The following is a 19,477-nucleotide window of genomic DNA, read 5'->3' as shown; positions in this document are numbered from 1 at the left end:
GTTACTTTCCACCACTGGAACCTAAAGGGTCAAGCAGAACATTCCAGTCACATAATCATTTCCAGTTCAAAAGAAGATATTGTTTCTGTCGGGTGGAACGCTTGTATCTCCAAAATGTGTTCTCTTCAGGAAATGTAAAAAAATAAAAAAAAAGAACCTGTGTTGCAGTGGAGCCACAGTAGTTATTATTCAGTCACAAGCTTTTGTTAAAACATTGGTTAAATATTTATTAGACCCACGGACACACGTAACCATTAGGGGTGTAACGATACATTTGAACAGCGATACAATACGCATCACCATCAGTGTTGCCAGATTCTGTGAGGGAAACAAGCAACCAGGTCTAGGAAAACCAGCCCAAAAGAAGCGATTATGAGCCACATGAGCACTTTAACATATACATCAGCTATTTGAAAATAGCCGATCTACAAGCTCACAACGCGACAAGCTCACAACGCGTCGCGATGCGACGCGTTGTGAGCTTGTAGATCGGCTATTTTCAAACAAAATCTTGCGGGGAAATTATAATAAGCAGATCTGGCAACCCTGATCACAATACATGGTTGACAATACGACACATGGACGATATTGAGTCATTCATGGTGATACGATACGATTCAATGATTTAAAATAGATAATTAATCTGTGTGAAATGTATGGATAGAGCAGGGTTTTTACAGTAGTATCGATAAAATAGATTATTTGCATTGCAGAACAATTCGATACGATACAAAGTCAAACGATACGATATTTTGCCGTTTTGCATATCCCTTTTGCATATCCCATAATCCCTCGATACACGTATAGTAACCATGCTTTCACTTAAAAACTAGCAAGCTCACAACGCGACACGCTAGTTTGCAAATAGGCTCTATGCACAGCAGCCATATTGTGAAGACATTCACAGGTGTTACTCATGATACTAATGAAGGCTCTGTTCCATTCTGGTCAAACAGTAGCCTGGGCAGCATTCCTTTTCGGGTATATGATCCGGTTGGGAGCTCTACGTCATCCACGTCATCAGCGACCGGATCGCGACAAACCGGAAAGACGTCTCACCCCAAAATAGGTCCGTCCTAATAAAATCCTTGATGCGCTTAGTTTAGCTTATTTTTTAAATATAAATGTGAGTGTACTTTCCGGAGACTATTTAGCGTCTGTATTATCCATATTATCCCACGGGGAAATTCTATTCCATTTAAATAGGGATTGGGGAACCAAAACAAAGCGGCACCGCAAAACCGGATCGCGACAATCCGGAAAGAGGATTCTTTTTTCATTTTTTTTTCAGTAGGCGTGGCCTAGACCGGATCATATGGGTCTTTAGTAACGCAGACCAGGCTTTCCTCTGAGGTGGAAAGACTGGTGACGCGAGGTTAGTCAAACAGAGTCAGGGTGCTGATATTGTGCATGTTGACTCACTGGAAACTCTGCTACACCAGTGGGGAACAAAATTGGGTCCAGGTACCCTCATGGTTCCTTGAGGGGGTTTCAAATGGACCCTTACGGGTGTGTAACTCGAACACTCTCAGAGTTACGGGGGTCGTGGAAATTGAAACATTTGAGAACCACTGTGCTACCCAAAGTGGAACAGAGCCTTCATTAGTATCATTGGTAACACCTGTGCATGTCTTCACAATATGGCTGCTGTGCATAGAGCCATATTGCCTATTCTTTGCTACTTTTGTGTGACACTGTAGTATGACAAAGTAGGGCATTAATTGAAACATGAATTTACGAGGTTTCTGCCCTCGGGTGGTCCTTGACGTGAAAAGGTTTGCGAACCTCTGATATTATAGCAACATACGTTTAAAAAAAACTAAAACTGTTAGGATTTAGAAGACATTTTGTAGAATCCCCAGAAGCAAAGATTTGAGTTATAAATGTTTGCTTTGAAAAACACATACATTCTAAAGATTTGCACAAATGTTTCAAAGAAATAACAGATCTGCTATGAGCTTGTATATCTGCTATTGAATAGCCAAAGAAATCTTAAAATGACAAAGATGCGTTCCAGGTCTTAATAGAGTAAAGATACATTCGTGATGGTAAGCAGCACAGCGTCATGGGTTTCAGCCAGCTCTCCTCGAGTGATTTGGAAGCGATGTGGAGGAGAGTGAGTGTGACAAAAGAAAGGGGGAAAAAAAGAAAGTAGGTGAAAGGATGTCTGGAGCTTTTTCTCATTCCCTGAGGGTTTTACTGGCTTTCCCTGGCGGTTGGCCGCGCCGCAGTCTGCATGTCAGCGCTTAGGAGACGCAGGTCATCTGGGCAGCAGATTGGGAACGCTCAGGGAATGGAAACCAGGAGGAGTGTGTGGGAGGAGTGTGGGAACCGCTCATATGGAGGCACACGAGGACAGCCAAGCAGCAATAAGGACTATACAGTGCATTTGACCTATATTCATTCCATATCTCTTTAGGCCATTGGTTCTCAAAGTGGGGTCCCCCAGGGGTCCTTGGGGAGGTTCCAGGGGGTCCCCAGTGAAATTACGATCACTTTAACCGCTTTATGCATATTTTATACTTTGGCTGTTTGAAAATAGCAGATTATGTATTTGTACATCTGCTATCTTTTCTTTTCTTTTTTCTTTTTTTGAAATCTCAAAAATGTTTGGAACATTTTTAATCATTTTCTTTTACAAAAATCTTCTTTTCTGGGGGTCCCTGGACTCCCTGGACTCAAAACCTTTTCAGATAGTAGAATCCGTGGCCAAATACATAATGGGGTCCTTGGCACGGAAAAGTTCGAGAACTACTGCTTTTGGCCGGTAGGTTCTCAAACCTTTTCATGTCAAGGACCGCCAGATTTAATAAATCTCTGCTGTCTGGCAGAAACCAGCTAACTCCAAAATGTTCATTTTTCAGGAAATGAAAAGAAGTGGAGTTAGGAGGTTTTTGTTCATCATTGATAAGAACAGCTGAATGGACCTCCAAGCTCACAATGAGGTAGGAGGTCAAAAGGGGGTGGAGCCTGGAGTCAGCAAAACCAGATAACTCCGGTGGAGTTAGCTGGTTTGGCAGAAAGTTTGAGGATCCAATGGAGTTAGCTGGTTTTGTCAGAAGCACTTTTTAATGCTTTTCATTGGTTCAATATTTTCTTTACCAACACACAGACGTAAAGGGTGTTCAATGGCCCTGATTTATGGAAAAAAAATGCAAAAGCGTCAAAATGGAGTTAGCTGGTTTCTGCCAAACAGCATTTTGTCCCCACCATCTGAAAATATGTTGTGCCAGGGACCCCCATACAAGATTTGTGTTGATATAATGTTTTAAATAAAAATATTCCAAAATGTTCACATTTTGTTCAACAGATTTATTTGAAAATAGCAGATCTACAGAGCTTGTAGATTCTGTAGGTTCTGTGGAATATCAAAAAAGGTTCCTGCAGTGCTCACCTGTGGACAGCGGGCGGCGCTGTAGCAGTCTCCAGCCGTGGCGTAGGGAACCCTGTTGCCTTCGCGGGTAAACGCAAACTGCCAGTCTGTAGCTAAAATGTCAAGGGAGAGAAAAGATCAGTGGTGGAAAGTAACTAAGTACATTTACTCAAGTACTGTACTTAAGTACAATTCTAAGGTATTTTTTACTTTACTGGAGTATTTCCAATTTTTGGTAATTTTACTTCTACTCCACTACATCTCAGAGGCATATATTGTACTATTACGCCACTATATTAATTTGGAAACTTTAGTTGCTAGTTACTTAGTCACTAGTTACTAGTTACTAGTTACTAGTTACTAGTTACTAGTTACTAGTTACTTAATTTTGATTATTATTACAAAACATACATTACCCACTTCAGCCCTATATACATTTCGGCCATTTGAAAAAAGCACTTTTTCCACCACGGAGAATGGACAAATAAACTCGGCATAATAACAGCTTGCATCGTCCGTAATGATGACTGCACTGTGATTTGAAAGCTAAATCCGTTCTTATTTTTAGGGTCAACCCGAGAAGGCAATATCAGTAGAAAGAATACCGTCTACTTAGCGCAATTCTGTCTAAATCCCCTCAAAGCCTTCTAATCGTGTGTTGCCTAAACGATCCTTGAAGACATCTTGAACCCATTAACCCTTGTGAGCGCGGACGTTAATTAAGCGGTGATGAGAGGCTCTCCAGGAACGGGCTTTAAGTGGCGATTCCAATGTGATTTAGTGAGAGTGATGATGTAGCACCGGCTGTAATTAATACCTGCATGGGCCTGCTACTGAGGCTGTGTGTGTGTGTGTTTGTGTGTGTGTGTGTTGTGTGTGTGTGTGTGTGTGTGTGTGTGTGTGTGTGTGTGTGTGTGTGTGTGTGTGTGTGTGTGTGTGTGTGTGTGTGCGCGCGTGTGCGCGCGCGTGTGTGTGTGTACTGTACGTGAGCCGCACCCTAATTATGAACCGTGACTTCATGTACCTCAATTTGCAAGGGAATGCACACACACACACACACACACACACACACACACACACACACACACACACACACACACGTTTGTATTACTATACTTGTGAGATCATCAACATTTTAGGATAGCGATTTTGTGATTGCCATTTTTTTAAAGTGTGGGCGTTTAATCCATAAGACTTAAGCCGGAAAATAGCAGATCTACAGCTATTTTTCTGTGCACGACACTGGCTTGCAACTACGTAAAAATCATGTTTAACTCTTAATTCCAACCCAACGTTTTAACCATATAGCTGGCAGGGAATTCATAAAGTTTCGGCACTTGGTGACACGTTTTAGATTTTTGCATAAGGTTTACAAAACAACATAGCAAGTTGGGCTGGCCCCCTAGTGGTCTGTTTGCAGAAACTCCCAATATTAGATGTGTCAGTATATGGTTGCACCCAAATTATGGTAATTGATCGTAGCACAGCACCGAGTGCCGCGCTACGAGCTTGTAGATCTGCATTATTTTTTTAAACGTGTGACAATATGCGCAAATCTTTAAATATATATATTTTTAAAGCGAACATTTGTAAAATATTTAGTTCCAGGGACCCCTCCAGAAGCAAAGATTTCAATTACAAATGTTCGCTTAAAAAAATATACATTCAAAGATTTGCACACATTTTCACGATTTTCACGACTACAAGCTCATAGCGCGGCACTCGGTGCCGCGCTATGAGCTTGTAGATCTGCTATTTTTGAATAGCCAATGAATTCTAAAATGACCGAGATGCGTTCCTTGATTGAATGGGTTCATTAGTTATTGTAAAATTCAAGATGGCGTTTAGGATGTTGGACATAATTTCCATTGAAAACACACGTGAGGCCCTAAATGACGCCCCCCCCCCTGCGACACACTCACTGATGATGTGCATCTTGCTGAGGTCCAGGCGGACCTTGGAGAAGGTGGACAGTCCTGCCGCGGTGTAGTCCCTGCGACACTCACAGTCCTCCCGCCTGGAGCCGTTAGCCGGGCACTGGTTGGGGTCCAGAAGCCTGGAGAAGAGGAGGAGGGGGGGGGGGGTGCAACAGTTAAAGGTTTTCATCATGACAAGCTGGTTTAAAAAACATTAAAAGTCTTCATCACGGTCCTTCAAACGTGTATGCTAAAAGGTTTTAACTGAAAGATCCACCCCAGTGAGCCATGGCAGGTTTTTTTCTCTCTGCGTTCTAAGGCCTTTTGAGCTGCAATAAAAAAAAAAAAACGATTTGCCTGCGGGTGTCGCTGTTGAGGGATATTCCCTGTCAATCATCGCCTTTGCTCGCCTTGCAAAAAAAATCTAAATCTTTCAAAAAAATTGCAGATGTATAAGCTCAAGCTCATAGTGTGGCACGAAGAGACGCGCTATGAGCTTGTACGTCCGCTATTTTTGAATAGCCAACATATAAAATATGGTTAAAGTGGTTAAAATGATTGTGAAGCTATATGATTTTTTTTCTGGGGATCCCTTAGTAAAAGAAGAAGTTTGAAATCTAGTTTGAAATGACCAAACCTGCCTACTGATGATGTCACTGGTAGGCAGGTTTCAGAGCTGTCCCTCCTCTGAGACAGAGTGAGTAGATAGAAATGGGGACATCTTATAATGAACATTATTGAGGACCAATTATATGAAGATAAGGTTGAGGATAAGGATAAATCCTTTTAACAGGACGTTCATGAAAGTCCTTGCGGGCTTGTTTCCAATGAGGGCCTGTGAGCAATTAGGGGTTAAGAGTCTTGCTCAGGGACAAATTTCATTTCATCGACACATATGCTGGCCTGGCCTGGAATCGTACCTGGGGCAACCAGGGCCTCTGGCTCCCTAGGCGGGCTCACTAACCACTCAGCTATGGCCGCTATGGCCGCCACCCGAGAATGGGTGAAATCGTCCTTTATGCTGGACTCAAATCTTAAACGATTTGGAAATGTGGTAGCATCAAAGACTACAGGATAATCTTATAAGATTCTATTATAAGATTCTCTTAAACATGCACATTGCATATCCTACAATATTTTAAAATAACTAGATTAGACCAGTCCTATATTGTGTTGATCAGAACAATGGTCACCGAGTTATGGCCATTTGAAGTGATAAACACTGCTGTAACGCCCCATATGTGTGCAATTTAGGTTTTTAGGTTCCCTGATATGGCCCCTGGTGTGAGTAATGTCATGGCAGACCCCTGAACAGTGTTTGTGCCAAGTTCTGTGTGGATTGGGCCCTCGATGGGGGCCCATGGGGGGGCCACACATGGCCCCTGGTGTGACTATTCTCACACCAGACCCCTGAACAGTGTTTGTGCCACGTTTGGTGCAAATTGGAGCAACTGTGTGCCTGTGGCCCCCAGGGCCAATGACGGTGCGCCTGTGGCACCCGGGGGCCTCTATCGGGGCCCTGCCCCACTTTTGCCCTGCATTTCGCGAGACATGCTATTTTCAACATGCTGTTACAAGGCAAGGGGCCGTCGCGGTTGGAATGTTTTTTTCTCTGGGCGACACACACTGATACCGTGTGTGTTTACAAACGGCCGGACGAGCGATCATAATGGATATACATTTTCTGTGACCAGTTGAAAAGGTACAAAAAAACAAAAATCGCTGGCAGTGGGCAAACACAACCAGAAATAAGTCTGGCAGCGAATACGCTAATATAGGATGGGGCATCACATACCGTACCACAGGATTTTATTAGGGTTATCATCGGCGTGCTTGCCGGACCAACCCAAACGCTGCGCCTCGTAGAACGCAGAACGAGGGACTCACATTGTTGTCTTATTTGCAGTTTACCTAAAGCCAAAGACCTCGGAGAAGTTCTCTCTCTCCCCGGTGGTCAAGGTGATGTACTCCAGCGGCCTCTCTGTCTGCATTCCTGCACAGTACACCTGTGGACGACGAGGTATATATTATACACACACTGTATATCTGGCATTTAGGCGTGAGATTTACAGTTTTACAATTAACCCTTCTTCTGTTGTCCACAGATTTTATATTTAGAAAAATTAAATAAGAAAAACAATTGAGAGAAATAAAATGTATACATAAAACAACAATATTTGCCATCAGAAAACTTGAGATAATAAAAACAAACACATTTGTGAATTCATGTAGTTTACATGAGTAATAATACATAATTGTCACAATTAGACGAGAATTTAATAGACGTAAACTGAAGTTGGAGAGAGAAAGTAATCCTTTCCATAACATAGAGTATAATTTATCTATTTATCAATTCCTGTATAGTGGGGGCATTGGGAAGCAACCAACGCCTTGTAAAGACTTTTCTACACGCAGATGATAAGATGCCAAATAAATCATCAGGTCCCCTTACCGGGAAATAATATGGAAAAATGCAAAGGCAGATCAACGTTAAATAAGCTATTTAATGCTTTATGGAACTCTGCCCAGAACTACAAACCTTTCATAGCCATGAAAATTACTCTTTCCCTCAAGGAGACCAGAAAATGTCTCCATAAGTCACGTTTGTCTGGTATTACAATCCTATAGTATTCAGTGGTGGACACTGGACAGTAACTAAGTACATTTACTTGAGTCCTGTACTGTAGGCCGTATTTCAAATATAGTAAAAATAGCAGGTGAATACTTGAGTATTTGTGTAGCCTATATACCATGTCCAGCGATGAAAAAAGTAAATGTTTTACTTAAGTAAAGGTATCAATACTGCAATGTAGAAGTACTCTGTTACAAGTAAAAGTCCGGAATTAAAAATGTACTTGAAAGTACAAAAGTATTGGTATCAAAATGTACTCAAAAGTAAAAGTACTAAAATGTTTGAAAATAGCAGATCTACAAGCTCACAACATGCCGCGACGCGTTGTGAGCTTGTAGATCTGCTATTTTCAAATAGTCTAGGTATAAAATAAGGCAAAAGTGGTTAATGTATGTTTTATAATGTAATAATTTATATCTACAAAGTAAATAGTAACTAAAGTTCAAATAATTGTAGTGGAGTAAAAAGTACAATATTTGCCTCTGAGGTGTAGTGGAGTAGAAGTAAAAGTATAGACAATTGGAAATACTCCAGTAAGGTAAAAGTACCTCAAAATTGTACTTAAAGAGGTGGTGCCATGTTTTTGCACTTTTTCTGTTTTTCATGTGTCTATGAGGTTGATAGAACTTCATTAAGCCCCCCGGTGGTGTTTTTATGGTGTTTTATGTCTTCTCTGACTATTTGGAGTTTCTTCCTGGAGGCTGAAACCTTGAGGGTCAAACGTGCCAATAGAGAAACAGCACTTTAGTGACATCACAAAGCCCACACCCTCCCCCTCATTATCATAACACAACAGGTGTGGGCATGAGGAGGAGGAGGGACTAGGACAGGTGGGAGGTGCTAAGGTGGTGGAGGAGGTGCTAAGGTGAGAACCAGGTATACTTAATGCACTGGTGGGTGTGTCTACATACAAACAACATTTTAACACTTACTGTACACTTTTTTTTGTTGAAAAAAATCCTTACATAATAATAATACCTTATGATCAGGTTTTAGGGTTGAAAAATATCATGGCACTCCATCTTTAAAGGTAGGGTAAGTGATATTTTTTGGTTAAAACAAAAAGTGTTTTGTTAAAAGGTTAAAGCTCTATATTCTGATGGTAATCATTGCTATAGAGTGTTTGTTCAGTAACAGGAGTCTCCCTGTCTCTCCAGCTCTTTAATAAACAGAAAATACATTTTCCGGTAGGTGTCAAAATCTCAGCCAATCAGGAGAAAGTACCCATTTTTAAGCTTCATTTTTATAGTGTTTCCGTTCCAATTTTGCCTGCTCATTTCTTAGTGTCATCACTTCCAATTTCACTTGTTTAATCTATATCCTGATTGAGTTCTCTATCCTGATTGGATAAAATTGGAAATGAAACTGAAACTGAAACGAAAATGCATTTTCTACATTCACCGCCAAAGTTTTTTCATAATAAAATCACCCACTGCCAGGGTTTTTATAATTTTTTTTATAGAAACAATGTGAATTATTTGTCCGTTTATTTTTTAACATTGAAGTGAATGGATTTTTTTTTATTTATTAATTCGTTAGGGTTAGGGTTATAAATTTATACTCAAAAATTAGAGAAACTTTTTAGGAATTCAAAAACAGAATAAAAGAAAAATAATTAAAAGGGGAGAATTCTCCCCTTTGGCGGTTCAGACCATTGACTGAAAAGGGGAGAATTCTCCCCTTTGGCGGTGTGTGTGATAAAGAGCTGGAGAGACAAGGAGACTCCTTTTACTGAACAAACACTCTATAGCAATGAGTACTATCAGAATACAAAGCTATTTAACACTTATTTTAACCGAAGAAAATCACTTACCCTACCTTTAAGTACAGTACTTGAGTAAATGTACGTAGTTACTTTACACCACTGACCATGTCCTCCACTGGTAATCTTACCTTGAGTGCTTTTCCATGAACGTTGAGGAAGTAGTGTCCGTCCGGGACGTGGGTGTTCATACGCTGGACGTCTTCACAGCTGCCAGGCAAATGACCTGCCAGACAACACATAGTGGAGCTAAACAGGACTGTCAATGCAAAGGTTCCACATAGATAGAGAGATACATGGTTACACCAGCACCCACGCACAAATGCACCGTGGTGGGAAAAGTACTCGTTTCAAATGCATAACATTTCAAAAGTTATTTTAGTTATTTTGAAAATAGCTGATCTACAAGCTCACAATGCGTCGCGATGCAACGCATTGTGAGCTTGTAGATCAGCTATTTTCAAATGTCCGAAATATATTTAGGGCTGAAGTGGTTAATGTATGTTTTGTAATAAAAATCCAAATCTACAAAGTAACTATAGTAACTAAAGTTTTCAAATCATTGTAGTAGAGTAAAAGTACAATATTTGCCTCTGAGATGTAGTGGAGTAGAAGTAAAAGTATAGACAATTAGAAATACTCCGGTAAAGTGAAAGTACCTCAAAATTGTACTTAAGTACAGTACTTGTGTAAATCTACTTAGTTACTTTACACCACCGCAAATGCACACGCACGCACGTACGCACGCACGTACGCACGCATGCACGCACGCACGCACAGACAGACAGACAGACAGACAGACAGACAGACAGACAGACAGACAGTCAGACAGACAGACAGACAGACAGACAGACAGACAGACAGACAGACAGACAGACAGACAGACAGACAGACAGACAGACAGACAGACAGTCAGACAGACAGACAGACAGACAGACAGACAGACAGACAGACAGACAGACAGACAGACAGACAGACAGACAGACAGACAGACAGACAGACAGACAGACAGGCTCAGGAGGTATAGTGGCCGCTTGGGAATCGGAGGGTTTCCGGTTTTATCCCGGCCTCCCCCTTGTGTTAAGTGTCGAAGTGTCCTTGAGCATGACACTGAACCCCTAACTGCTTCCGCTGAGCAGGTTGGAGCCTTGCATGGTTTCCTCTGCCATCTGTGTGTGAATGGGTGTGTGAATGGATGTGTGAATGGGTGAATGTAATCTAACGCACATTGTAATGCGCTTTGGATAAAGCTATATGAATGCACCATTTACAGAGAAACACAAACGTGAACCACATACACTCATTATTGCAGTTCAGTCACATGCAGCAAACTTCTATATTGAATCAGAGAAAATGAACGTTGATAAGGAAAAAATGAATAAACCCATTGTAACTTCAAACTCCATTTTAACCATTAATTGAAAACAACCGTCCTTATCTGGTGACTAATATTGGCCTTCTAATGCCCCCAAATCCACAAATACTTCAACTTGGGCTTCACAGGAGACGAGAAGAAGGTTATCGCACTTTTTGCATGTGTCCTCAGCCGGTGGGGCAGGATACATGTGGCTGTGTTTGGGAGCATTGGCCAGGCGGCGCGGTTCCGGTCCGTGATGTGTGTGTGTGTGTGTGTGTGTGTGTGTGTGTGTGTGTGTACTCACAGCTGGGGTTGCTGCAGGCTTTCCTGGCCTCTGGCGTCGTGACCTCGGCGGCGCACAGACTGCTGCCGTCGTCCTGACCGTCGGCCGTGACACACTGCACCGTCCTCTCCATCACTCCCTCTCCACAGCTCACCGAGCACTGTGGAGGGACCACAACAACGAGAGGAGGATGAGGAGAAATGTGGATCGAAGTTTGACCCAAAGGACCCAGATTTGACTCTTGACGTGTGAAAGCATGCAGCACAGCGTGCAACTGACCGAAATCACTAAGAAAAACAACTAAAACGTTGATTTAAAGGGATAGTTCACCCCCAAAATGATCGATTAGTCACCCCATGGAGACTTGAATTCATGGATTTTTTTTTGTTTTTGTTGCATTCCGAAGCCAATAATTTGATGACCGGCAGCGGTTCCGGTAGGAGACACAAAGAGTCTCCTTTGTGTCTCCTACCGGAATTGGCTTAGGAATGCGACAAAAACAACAAAAACATCCATTAATTCAAGTCTCCATGGGGTGACTAATCGATGGGAAAAAATATATATTTTGGGTGAACTATCCCTTTAAGTTATGCCTGTATGTAGGCTACAATGTCTAATGTCCAGTGCATTGAAATAAATGTGTTATGCGTTCCACATAAATGGCCATTATTCATTGCATACAAACTTTTTATAAATCGTCTACTTTTGATGCTTTTTGTGTGACACTGTAGTCAGTGGTGGAAAAAGTACTCAAATGTTTTACTTAAGGAAAAGTATCAATACTGCAATGTAGAAGTACTCTATTACAGGTAAAAGTCCAGAATTCAAAATTTACTTAAGTAAAAGTACAAAAGTATTGGTATCCAAATGTGCTTAAGGTACCAAAAGTAAAAGTACTAAAATGTTTGAAAAAAGCAGATCTACAAGCTCACAACACGTCGCGGTGCGACGTGTTGTGAGCTTGTAGATCGGCTATTTTCAAATAGCCTAGGTAGCCTAGGTAAGTACAATATTTGCCTCTGAGATGTAGTGGAGTAGAAGTAAAAGTATAGACAATTGGAAATACTCCAGTAAAGCAAAAGTACCTCAAAATTGTATATAAGTACAGTACTAGTAAATGTACTTAGTTACTTTACACCACTGGCTGATGTAGTATGATCAAGTAGGGCACTAATTCACGAAAAAAAAACACAAAAAATAGAACATGGAAGATAAGAGGTTTCTGCACTGACAGCAACGATACAAAATGAGATTTCATAACGGGAGGAGGAGGAGGAGCCACATATACACTACACTCTCACCGGCCCCCAGATTCCGACCCTCCACCCCTGCGGGGGGAGCTGGCACGGCTCCAGGCTACACGGCGTGTAGCTCTCGGGAGGGGTTCCGGGGCAGTCGGACGAAGACTGATGGCCGTACTCGTAGTTGTCATTCCCGGCGTGCACCTCGCTGCAGGAGACCAGGCGCCGGCGGTAGCCGGGCCCACAGGTGACCGAGCACTGTGTGAGGGAGAGAGAGAGAGAGAGAGTGAGGGCAGAAACAACAGATGTGACAGAGGGGTTTAGCCACACGTGACTTGGTCTTTGGAATTATTATGAGCGAGACCGTTGCAAATGGCATAGCAACCCCAAACCCCAAAAGCAAAACCCCAAACTTTTTCATGTCAAGGGACCTTGTCACTTTGTCATGTCAAGTGACATTGTCACTTGTTAGCCCGCGGACCCCCATTTGAAAAGATATGCCAAAGGACCCCCATAAGAGAAGATTTGTACGGCTCTAGCAGTGATTCTCAACCATTTTCATTACAAGGACCCCCAGTTTGACATGCATTATTATGCCACGGACCCCCATTTAATGGCATTTATATCTCTGGGCCCCCAATTTACATTGTAAAATCAATGTTAATGTAACAATGGAACCCGTTAGGGTCCATTTGGTTCCATTTGTTACACTCTCAGAGTTACAGACCCATATGGGTCCATTTGGTTCCTATCCATCATTTAGCTGGGGACCCCCTGGAACTCCCCCAAGGACCCCTGGGGGTCCCCGGACCCCACTTTGAGAACCAATGCATTAAAGCACATTTACTGTTGAGGTCTGTGAGGTTAGTTTGTTTAGGACCTAAACTTCAGCTCTTTAGGTTTTTTTGTAGATCAAAAGATTTTTATACATTTGAAAACTTTAAATGGGACATTCTGCATAATGAGTGCTTTTACTTTTGGTACTTTAAGTACATTTTGGTGCCAATGCTTTTGTACTTTTACTCAAGTACATTTTGAATTCCGGACTTTTACTTGTGACAGAAGCAAAACATTTTGTTACAAATGTTCGCTTTAAGAAAAATATATTCAAAGATTTGCAAAAATGTTCACGAATAGCCAAAGAAATCTAAAAATGACTGCGTCCCCTGGATTGAATGGGTTAAAACAAAACGTCTCTCACCTGGGCCCAGTCCCCGGTGATCCAGATGAACTCACAGGCGTGGCTGTTACAGCTCTCCTGGAGGTCAGGAGGCCTGATCTGGTTCACGCAGTAGGCCTCGTGCACCTCGTCCTCGTCCCGGTCCACACACTGCAGCTCCCGCTGCCGCTGGCCCGTCCCGCACGACTTACTGCACTGGAGGTTGGCATATAGGCATAGGCAGTGGTGTAAAGTAACTAAGTACATTTACTCTAGTACTGTACTTAAGTGCAACTTCCAATTTTTCCAATACTTTTACTTCTACTCCACTACATCTCGGATCCAAATATTGTACTTTTACTCCACTAGATGTGTTTGAAAACTCTAGTTAGTTACTTTGTAGATTTTGATTATTATCACGAAACATACATTAACCACTTAAGCTCTATATAACCGATCTACAAGCTCACAATGCGTCACGATGCGACGCATTGTGAGCTTGTAGATCTGCTATTTTCAAAAGGCCGAAATGTATAGGCGTATAGGGCTGAAGTGGTTAATGTATGTATTGTAAGAAATAATCAAAATCTACAAAGTAACTAGTAACTAAAGTTGTCAAATAATTGTAGTGGAGTAAAAGTACAATATTTGCCTCTGAGATGTAGTGGAGTAGAAGTATTGGAAATTGGAAATATTCAAGTTAAGTACAAATACCTCAACATTTTACTTAGGTGCAGTATTTGGGTACATGTACCTAGTTACTTTACACCACTGATAAAGACCCTGAAATCTTTGTCTTTGAGATCTATTTATTTTGACAGTGCCTCAGTCTTTCTGATCTGATTAATCTATCTGCTAATCTTGCAAACGATCAGCGCAACATTTCTTGTGCATGCTGCCAGTAGGCCAAGGAAGTAACTCCTTGAATTTTCTTTCATGTTTTCTATTTTTGAACATTTTTACTTTTCAAAACCCAAATAATGCACATGATATTATAGGCCGTATGCCAATATTAGACCCTGTCTTGTTTTTCCTTCTCTCACTGGAAAGCCTCTTCTTAGCGATCTGTAAACCATCAGCGAGTGAGAACGTGGACGAATGATGTCAAAACGGGAGATAAGAACATGGAGAGAAGAACACGTGACCTGACCAAGTAAAGACAAGCGTTTTTGAAGCTTCGGGAACGCTCCGTGTCACTGTTGACCAGTGGTGGAAAGTAACTAAGTACATTTACTTAAGTACTGCACTTAAGTACAATTTTGAGGTATGTGTACTTTACTGGAGTATTTCTAATTTTCAATACTTTCACTTCTACTCCACTACATCTCAGAGGCAAATATTGTACTTTTTCTCCACTACAATTATTTGAAAACTTTAGTTACTAGTTACTTTTTTGTTTTTGATTATTATTACAAAACACACTTCCACCCTATACATTTCGTACATTTGAAAATAGCCGATCTACAAGCTCACAATGCGTCGCGATGCGACGCATTGTGAGCTTTTGATCGGCTATTTTCAAAAGATTGTCATACGTTTTTTTTAAAGTCTGAATTCTGGACTTTTACTTAACAGAGTATTTCTACATTGCAGTATTGATACTTTTACTCAAGTGAGTACTTTTTCCACCACTGCTGTTGACCTTTTGTAGTTTGGAGTCGGATTTGGAACAAAGATTTCTTGATGTCAGTGAAGAGCGCCGTAGCGCGGTTGTGTTTATGTTTGTGTGATGTAACCCTGGGCCTGCCACATCCAGGCTCATGCACTAACTCAAGTGTGTTGACGATTAGAGTATAGGACAGTTGGTAAGGCCAGTTCAGAGCACAGCGTGGAGAGGCTTTTGCCTGCGTCATAAACACTTCGCTCTATTACGAATGTGGCTCACGCCCAGTGGTGGAAAAAGTACTCACTTTTTTTTTGTTAAGTAAAAGTATCAATACTGCAGTGTAGAAGTACTCTGTTACAAGTAAACGTCCGTAATGAAAAATGTGCTTGAGTAAAAAGTACAAAAACGTATAAAAACGTATTTAAAGTACCAAAAGTACTTTATGCAGAAGAATGTCCCATTTCGCAAGTTTCCAAATGTATACAAATCTTTTGAAAATAGCAGATCTACAAGCTCACAATGTGTCGCATCGCTTGTAGCTTGTAGATTGGCTATTTTCAAATGGCCAAAATGTATATAGGGCTGAAGTGGGTAATGTATGTTATGTGATAATAATCAAAATCTGCAAAGTAACTAGTAGGCCTAACTAAAGTTTTCAAATAATTGTAGTGGAGTAAAAGTACAATATTTGCCTCTGAGATGTAGTGGAGTAGGCTACAAGTAAAAGTATAAACAATTGGAAACACTCCAGTAAACGTAAAAGTACCTCAAAATTACTTAAGTACCGTACTTAAGTAAATGTACTTAGTCGCTTTCCTCCACTGCTTACGGCAGCTGGTCTTCATCACTCTTTATAATGTCGAACACTGTCAAACAAGTGGAATACCTGGAAGTGTTATTGTGAACTAGTCCTGTTGCTTACGAGGAATCTAGCCACAGCACTGAGGCAGCAGTGGATTAGAACATGTTCACAATTTGTTCCTATACACACACCGAAGTGCAGTGGTGTAAAGTGACTAAGTACATTTACTCAAGCATTGTACTGAAGTACACTTTTGAGGAATTTTTACTTTACTGGAATATTTCCCATTTTCAGTACTTTTACTTCTACTCCACTGTATCTCAGAGGCAAATATTGTACTTTTACTCCACTACAATTATTTGAAAACTTTAGTTACTAGTTACTATTCAGATATAAATGATGATATTATGAAACATACATTAACCACTTTAGCCGTATTTTATACATAGGCTATTTTCAAACATTTTAGTACTTTTACTTTAGGTACTTTAAGTACATTTTGATGCCAATACTTTTGTACTTTTACTCAAGTAAACTTTTAATTCTGGACTTTTACTATATAGCAGTATTGGTACTTTTACTTGAGTAAACAATTTGAGTACTTTTTCCACCACTGCCGAAGTGTATCAATTGAAAGTTACAAAACGTGTGAAATGTTAAGCAAAATCTGAAGTCAACAGTTTGGGGAGAGGAACGCTTTTGATGAAGTGTTTTTAGCCTCACTAGGGGCGGGGCTCTAATAAGTGATGATTGTCGGTCAGCCTGTCCCAGATTTGGGACTATTAATAACTTTGGGTTTGCCATTACAGCGCGACACAAAGTGACGCACTGTGAGCTTGTATGTCTACTATTTTTGAAAAACAAAAGGATAACAACAATATGGTTAAAATTGGTTAAGATGATTGTGACGCTAATAATAAATAATTTAGCTGGGGACCCCCTGGTAACCCCCCCCCCAAGGACCAGACTCCACTTTGAGAACCAATGCCCTAGGACCATTTGCATGACACCAAGACCTTTCCTCTAGTGTCCCCCTCAGGCCAAAATATCAACAACCGAGCTTGTAGATCTGCTATTTAAAAAAAATCTTGAACATTTTGTGCAAATCTTTGAATAATATATATTTTTAAAGCGAACATTTTTAACTCAAATCTTTGCTTCTGTGGGGGTCCCTGGAACAAAATATTTTGAGATGGGGGTCCGCGGCCAAATACATACCTACAAATCTTTTCTAAATCCTAACAGTATGTTGCTATATCAGCAGTGCTCCAACTTTTCCATGTCAAGGACCCCCAAAATGATATGTATTTGGCCGCAGACCGCCACCTCAAAATACGTTGTACCAGGGACCCCCAGAAGCACAGATTTTAGTAAAAAATGTTCGCTATAATATTTATATTCAAAGATTTGTAAAAAAAATCCACGATTAAAACAAATAAAAACAGATCTACAAGCTCATAGCGCGGCTCACAGCGCTATGAGCTTGTAGATCTGCTATTTTTGAATAGCCCAAAGGAATCTTAAAATGACACAGATGCTCGATCCCGGTCTTAAAGGTTTAATGACATTCACTTTTACACCACATTCAAAGTCTTTGTCCTGGTCCTTCAAAAGTGTACAAAAAGTTTTAAGTGAAAATTCCATTCCAGTGATCCATGGCATGTGTTTTTCTCTCACATTTCTAAAGCCTTTTCAACTGCAATGAAAAAAGAAATCTTTGCCTGCGGGTGTCGCTGGTGAGGGATTTTGCCTGTCAATCATCGCCTCTGCTCCGCCCCCCCAAAGGAAAGGATAGGGGAGGGGAGGGGCGAGGAGGAGAGTGGGCGGGATTAATCGACTGTGACCTCACTGTCGAAGGGCCAAGCTCAGATTACATTTCAGCCTAATTATTCAGAAAACCCCAGACCACAGAAAATCCACTGAATGTTCTAAGTTCAGGTTTTTTGGGTGTAATTGAGGTCATAAAACCCCAAATAAAACATTGGGAAAAAAAAAAGTGAAAATGAATGTCATGATACCTTTAAAGGGTTAAGCACTCCTTTTTATTTAACTTTCCAGTTGGGTGCATGGAGCAGCACAGCCTCTAGGGGCTGCTAGGGAGCTTTTTGCCTCTTTGACCCGGTTTGAAACAATCCAATGTGATTTTTGCCACTCTTTGCACTAAAGGGTGGTCAAATATAGAAAACCCTTCCACGTTTTAAATGGTACAAAAACACTGAAGATGGAGGAGATATCGATTCTCACGCAGCGCAACATTCTCACCCTGGTGTGAGCCTTATTCCTTTGGCACGTTTCCTCTAAATGCAATTCCTCTATAATGAATGCAATGAAAGCATAATTACATTTCTTCTCAAAAAAGTATAAAAATAAGGGCTGAGTGGCCTGTTTGCTGGCCTAGCTATTTTTTCCCCCCTGCTTCTTGGAAACGTCAATAAAGTGGCTATGGTCAGTTTAACTCCCAAAACGTTGTGAGCTAGCGCCCGCAGGTGAACTGTCTTAATTAACCTCCAGCTGTGCTTGGCAGAGTGCCCAGAGGGCACTTGGTGCTATACTAATTAAACCTTCCAAGCGCACTCACGCTGCTTGCTGACCTAGTTTGAAAATCATTTGAACACGAGGAAGAAACATGCCGCTTCAGCCGGTTTATTCCTAGAAACCGCAACTTCACAAAATATTTGACGGTACGGTCGAAGGAGAAGGCATGCATGGAAGGCAATTACTTCAAAGGTAGTCTGACAGGCTCATTATTTTTGGTAGGATATATCCTTCCCTTTATATGGCTGTGTAAGGTCTAGATCGATCGTTCTCAACCTTTTTAATGTCAAGGATGTCCAGTTTGATATGCATTTTAGGTCGTGGACATATGATTCATATGATTTTTTTTGTTGGGTCTCTGGGGTCTCCCATCTGCACTAAAAAAATCCTCAGTATCAATTTAACTCTGAATTAATTTAACTCTGAGTTATCGTACCATTTGGTTTCCTAACTATCAATCTTTTCGCTGGGGACCCCCTGGAATCACCCATTGATCTAGATCAGTGGTTTCCCCCCCAGATCAGTGGGAGAACCACCGCATTTTGCAGGGGGTCCGCAGCAAAAGGTGTCAATACAGCATCACAATCATTTTAAACATTATATCTATTTATACGTTGACTATTTAAAAAATAGCAGATCTACAAGCTCACGGCGCGTCACTTTGTGCTGCGCTGCAAGCTTGTACATCTGCTATTCTTGAATTTTTATTATATTTTTTTTCATATCGAAAATGTTTGGAAGTTTTTGGATCATTTTGATTTTTTCTTTAACACAAACGTTCTCTTCTGGGGGATCCCTGGCAAGGCAAGAA

The 19,477-nt window shown here is 41.1% G+C and overlaps 1 protein-coding gene across 1 annotated transcript in view; it reads right to left on the bottom strand.

Moving 5' to 3' along the window:
- The window catches only part of adamts9 (ADAM metallopeptidase with thrombospondin type 1 motif, 9), a 111,509-nt gene that overhangs the window by 7,196 nt on the left and 84,836 nt on the right, over positions 1 to 19,477 (bottom strand). The window contains exons 20-26 of the mRNA XM_080423263.1: positions 13,766 to 13,939; positions 12,625 to 12,822; positions 11,345 to 11,483; positions 9,815 to 9,909; positions 7,201 to 7,295; positions 5,296 to 5,429; positions 3,395 to 3,486 (exon numbers count right to left, since the gene is read on the bottom strand). Coding sequence (XP_080279389.1) covers positions 3,395 to 3,486; positions 5,296 to 5,429; positions 7,201 to 7,295; positions 9,815 to 9,909; positions 11,345 to 11,483; positions 12,625 to 12,822; positions 13,766 to 13,939 — 927 coding nt within the window. The remainder of the gene's footprint in view (positions 1 to 3,394; positions 3,487 to 5,295; positions 5,430 to 7,200; positions 7,296 to 9,814; positions 9,910 to 11,344; positions 11,484 to 12,624; positions 12,823 to 13,765; positions 13,940 to 19,477) is intronic.

This window comes from Gymnoscopelus braueri (genome assembly GCF_963280865.1).
Source record: "Gymnoscopelus braueri genome assembly, chromosome: 3".
In the NCBI taxonomy this organism is placed as follows: Eukaryota; Metazoa; Chordata; class Actinopteri; order Myctophiformes; family Myctophidae; genus Gymnoscopelus; species Gymnoscopelus braueri.
This window is presented reverse-complemented; position numbering and strand designations above follow the sequence as displayed.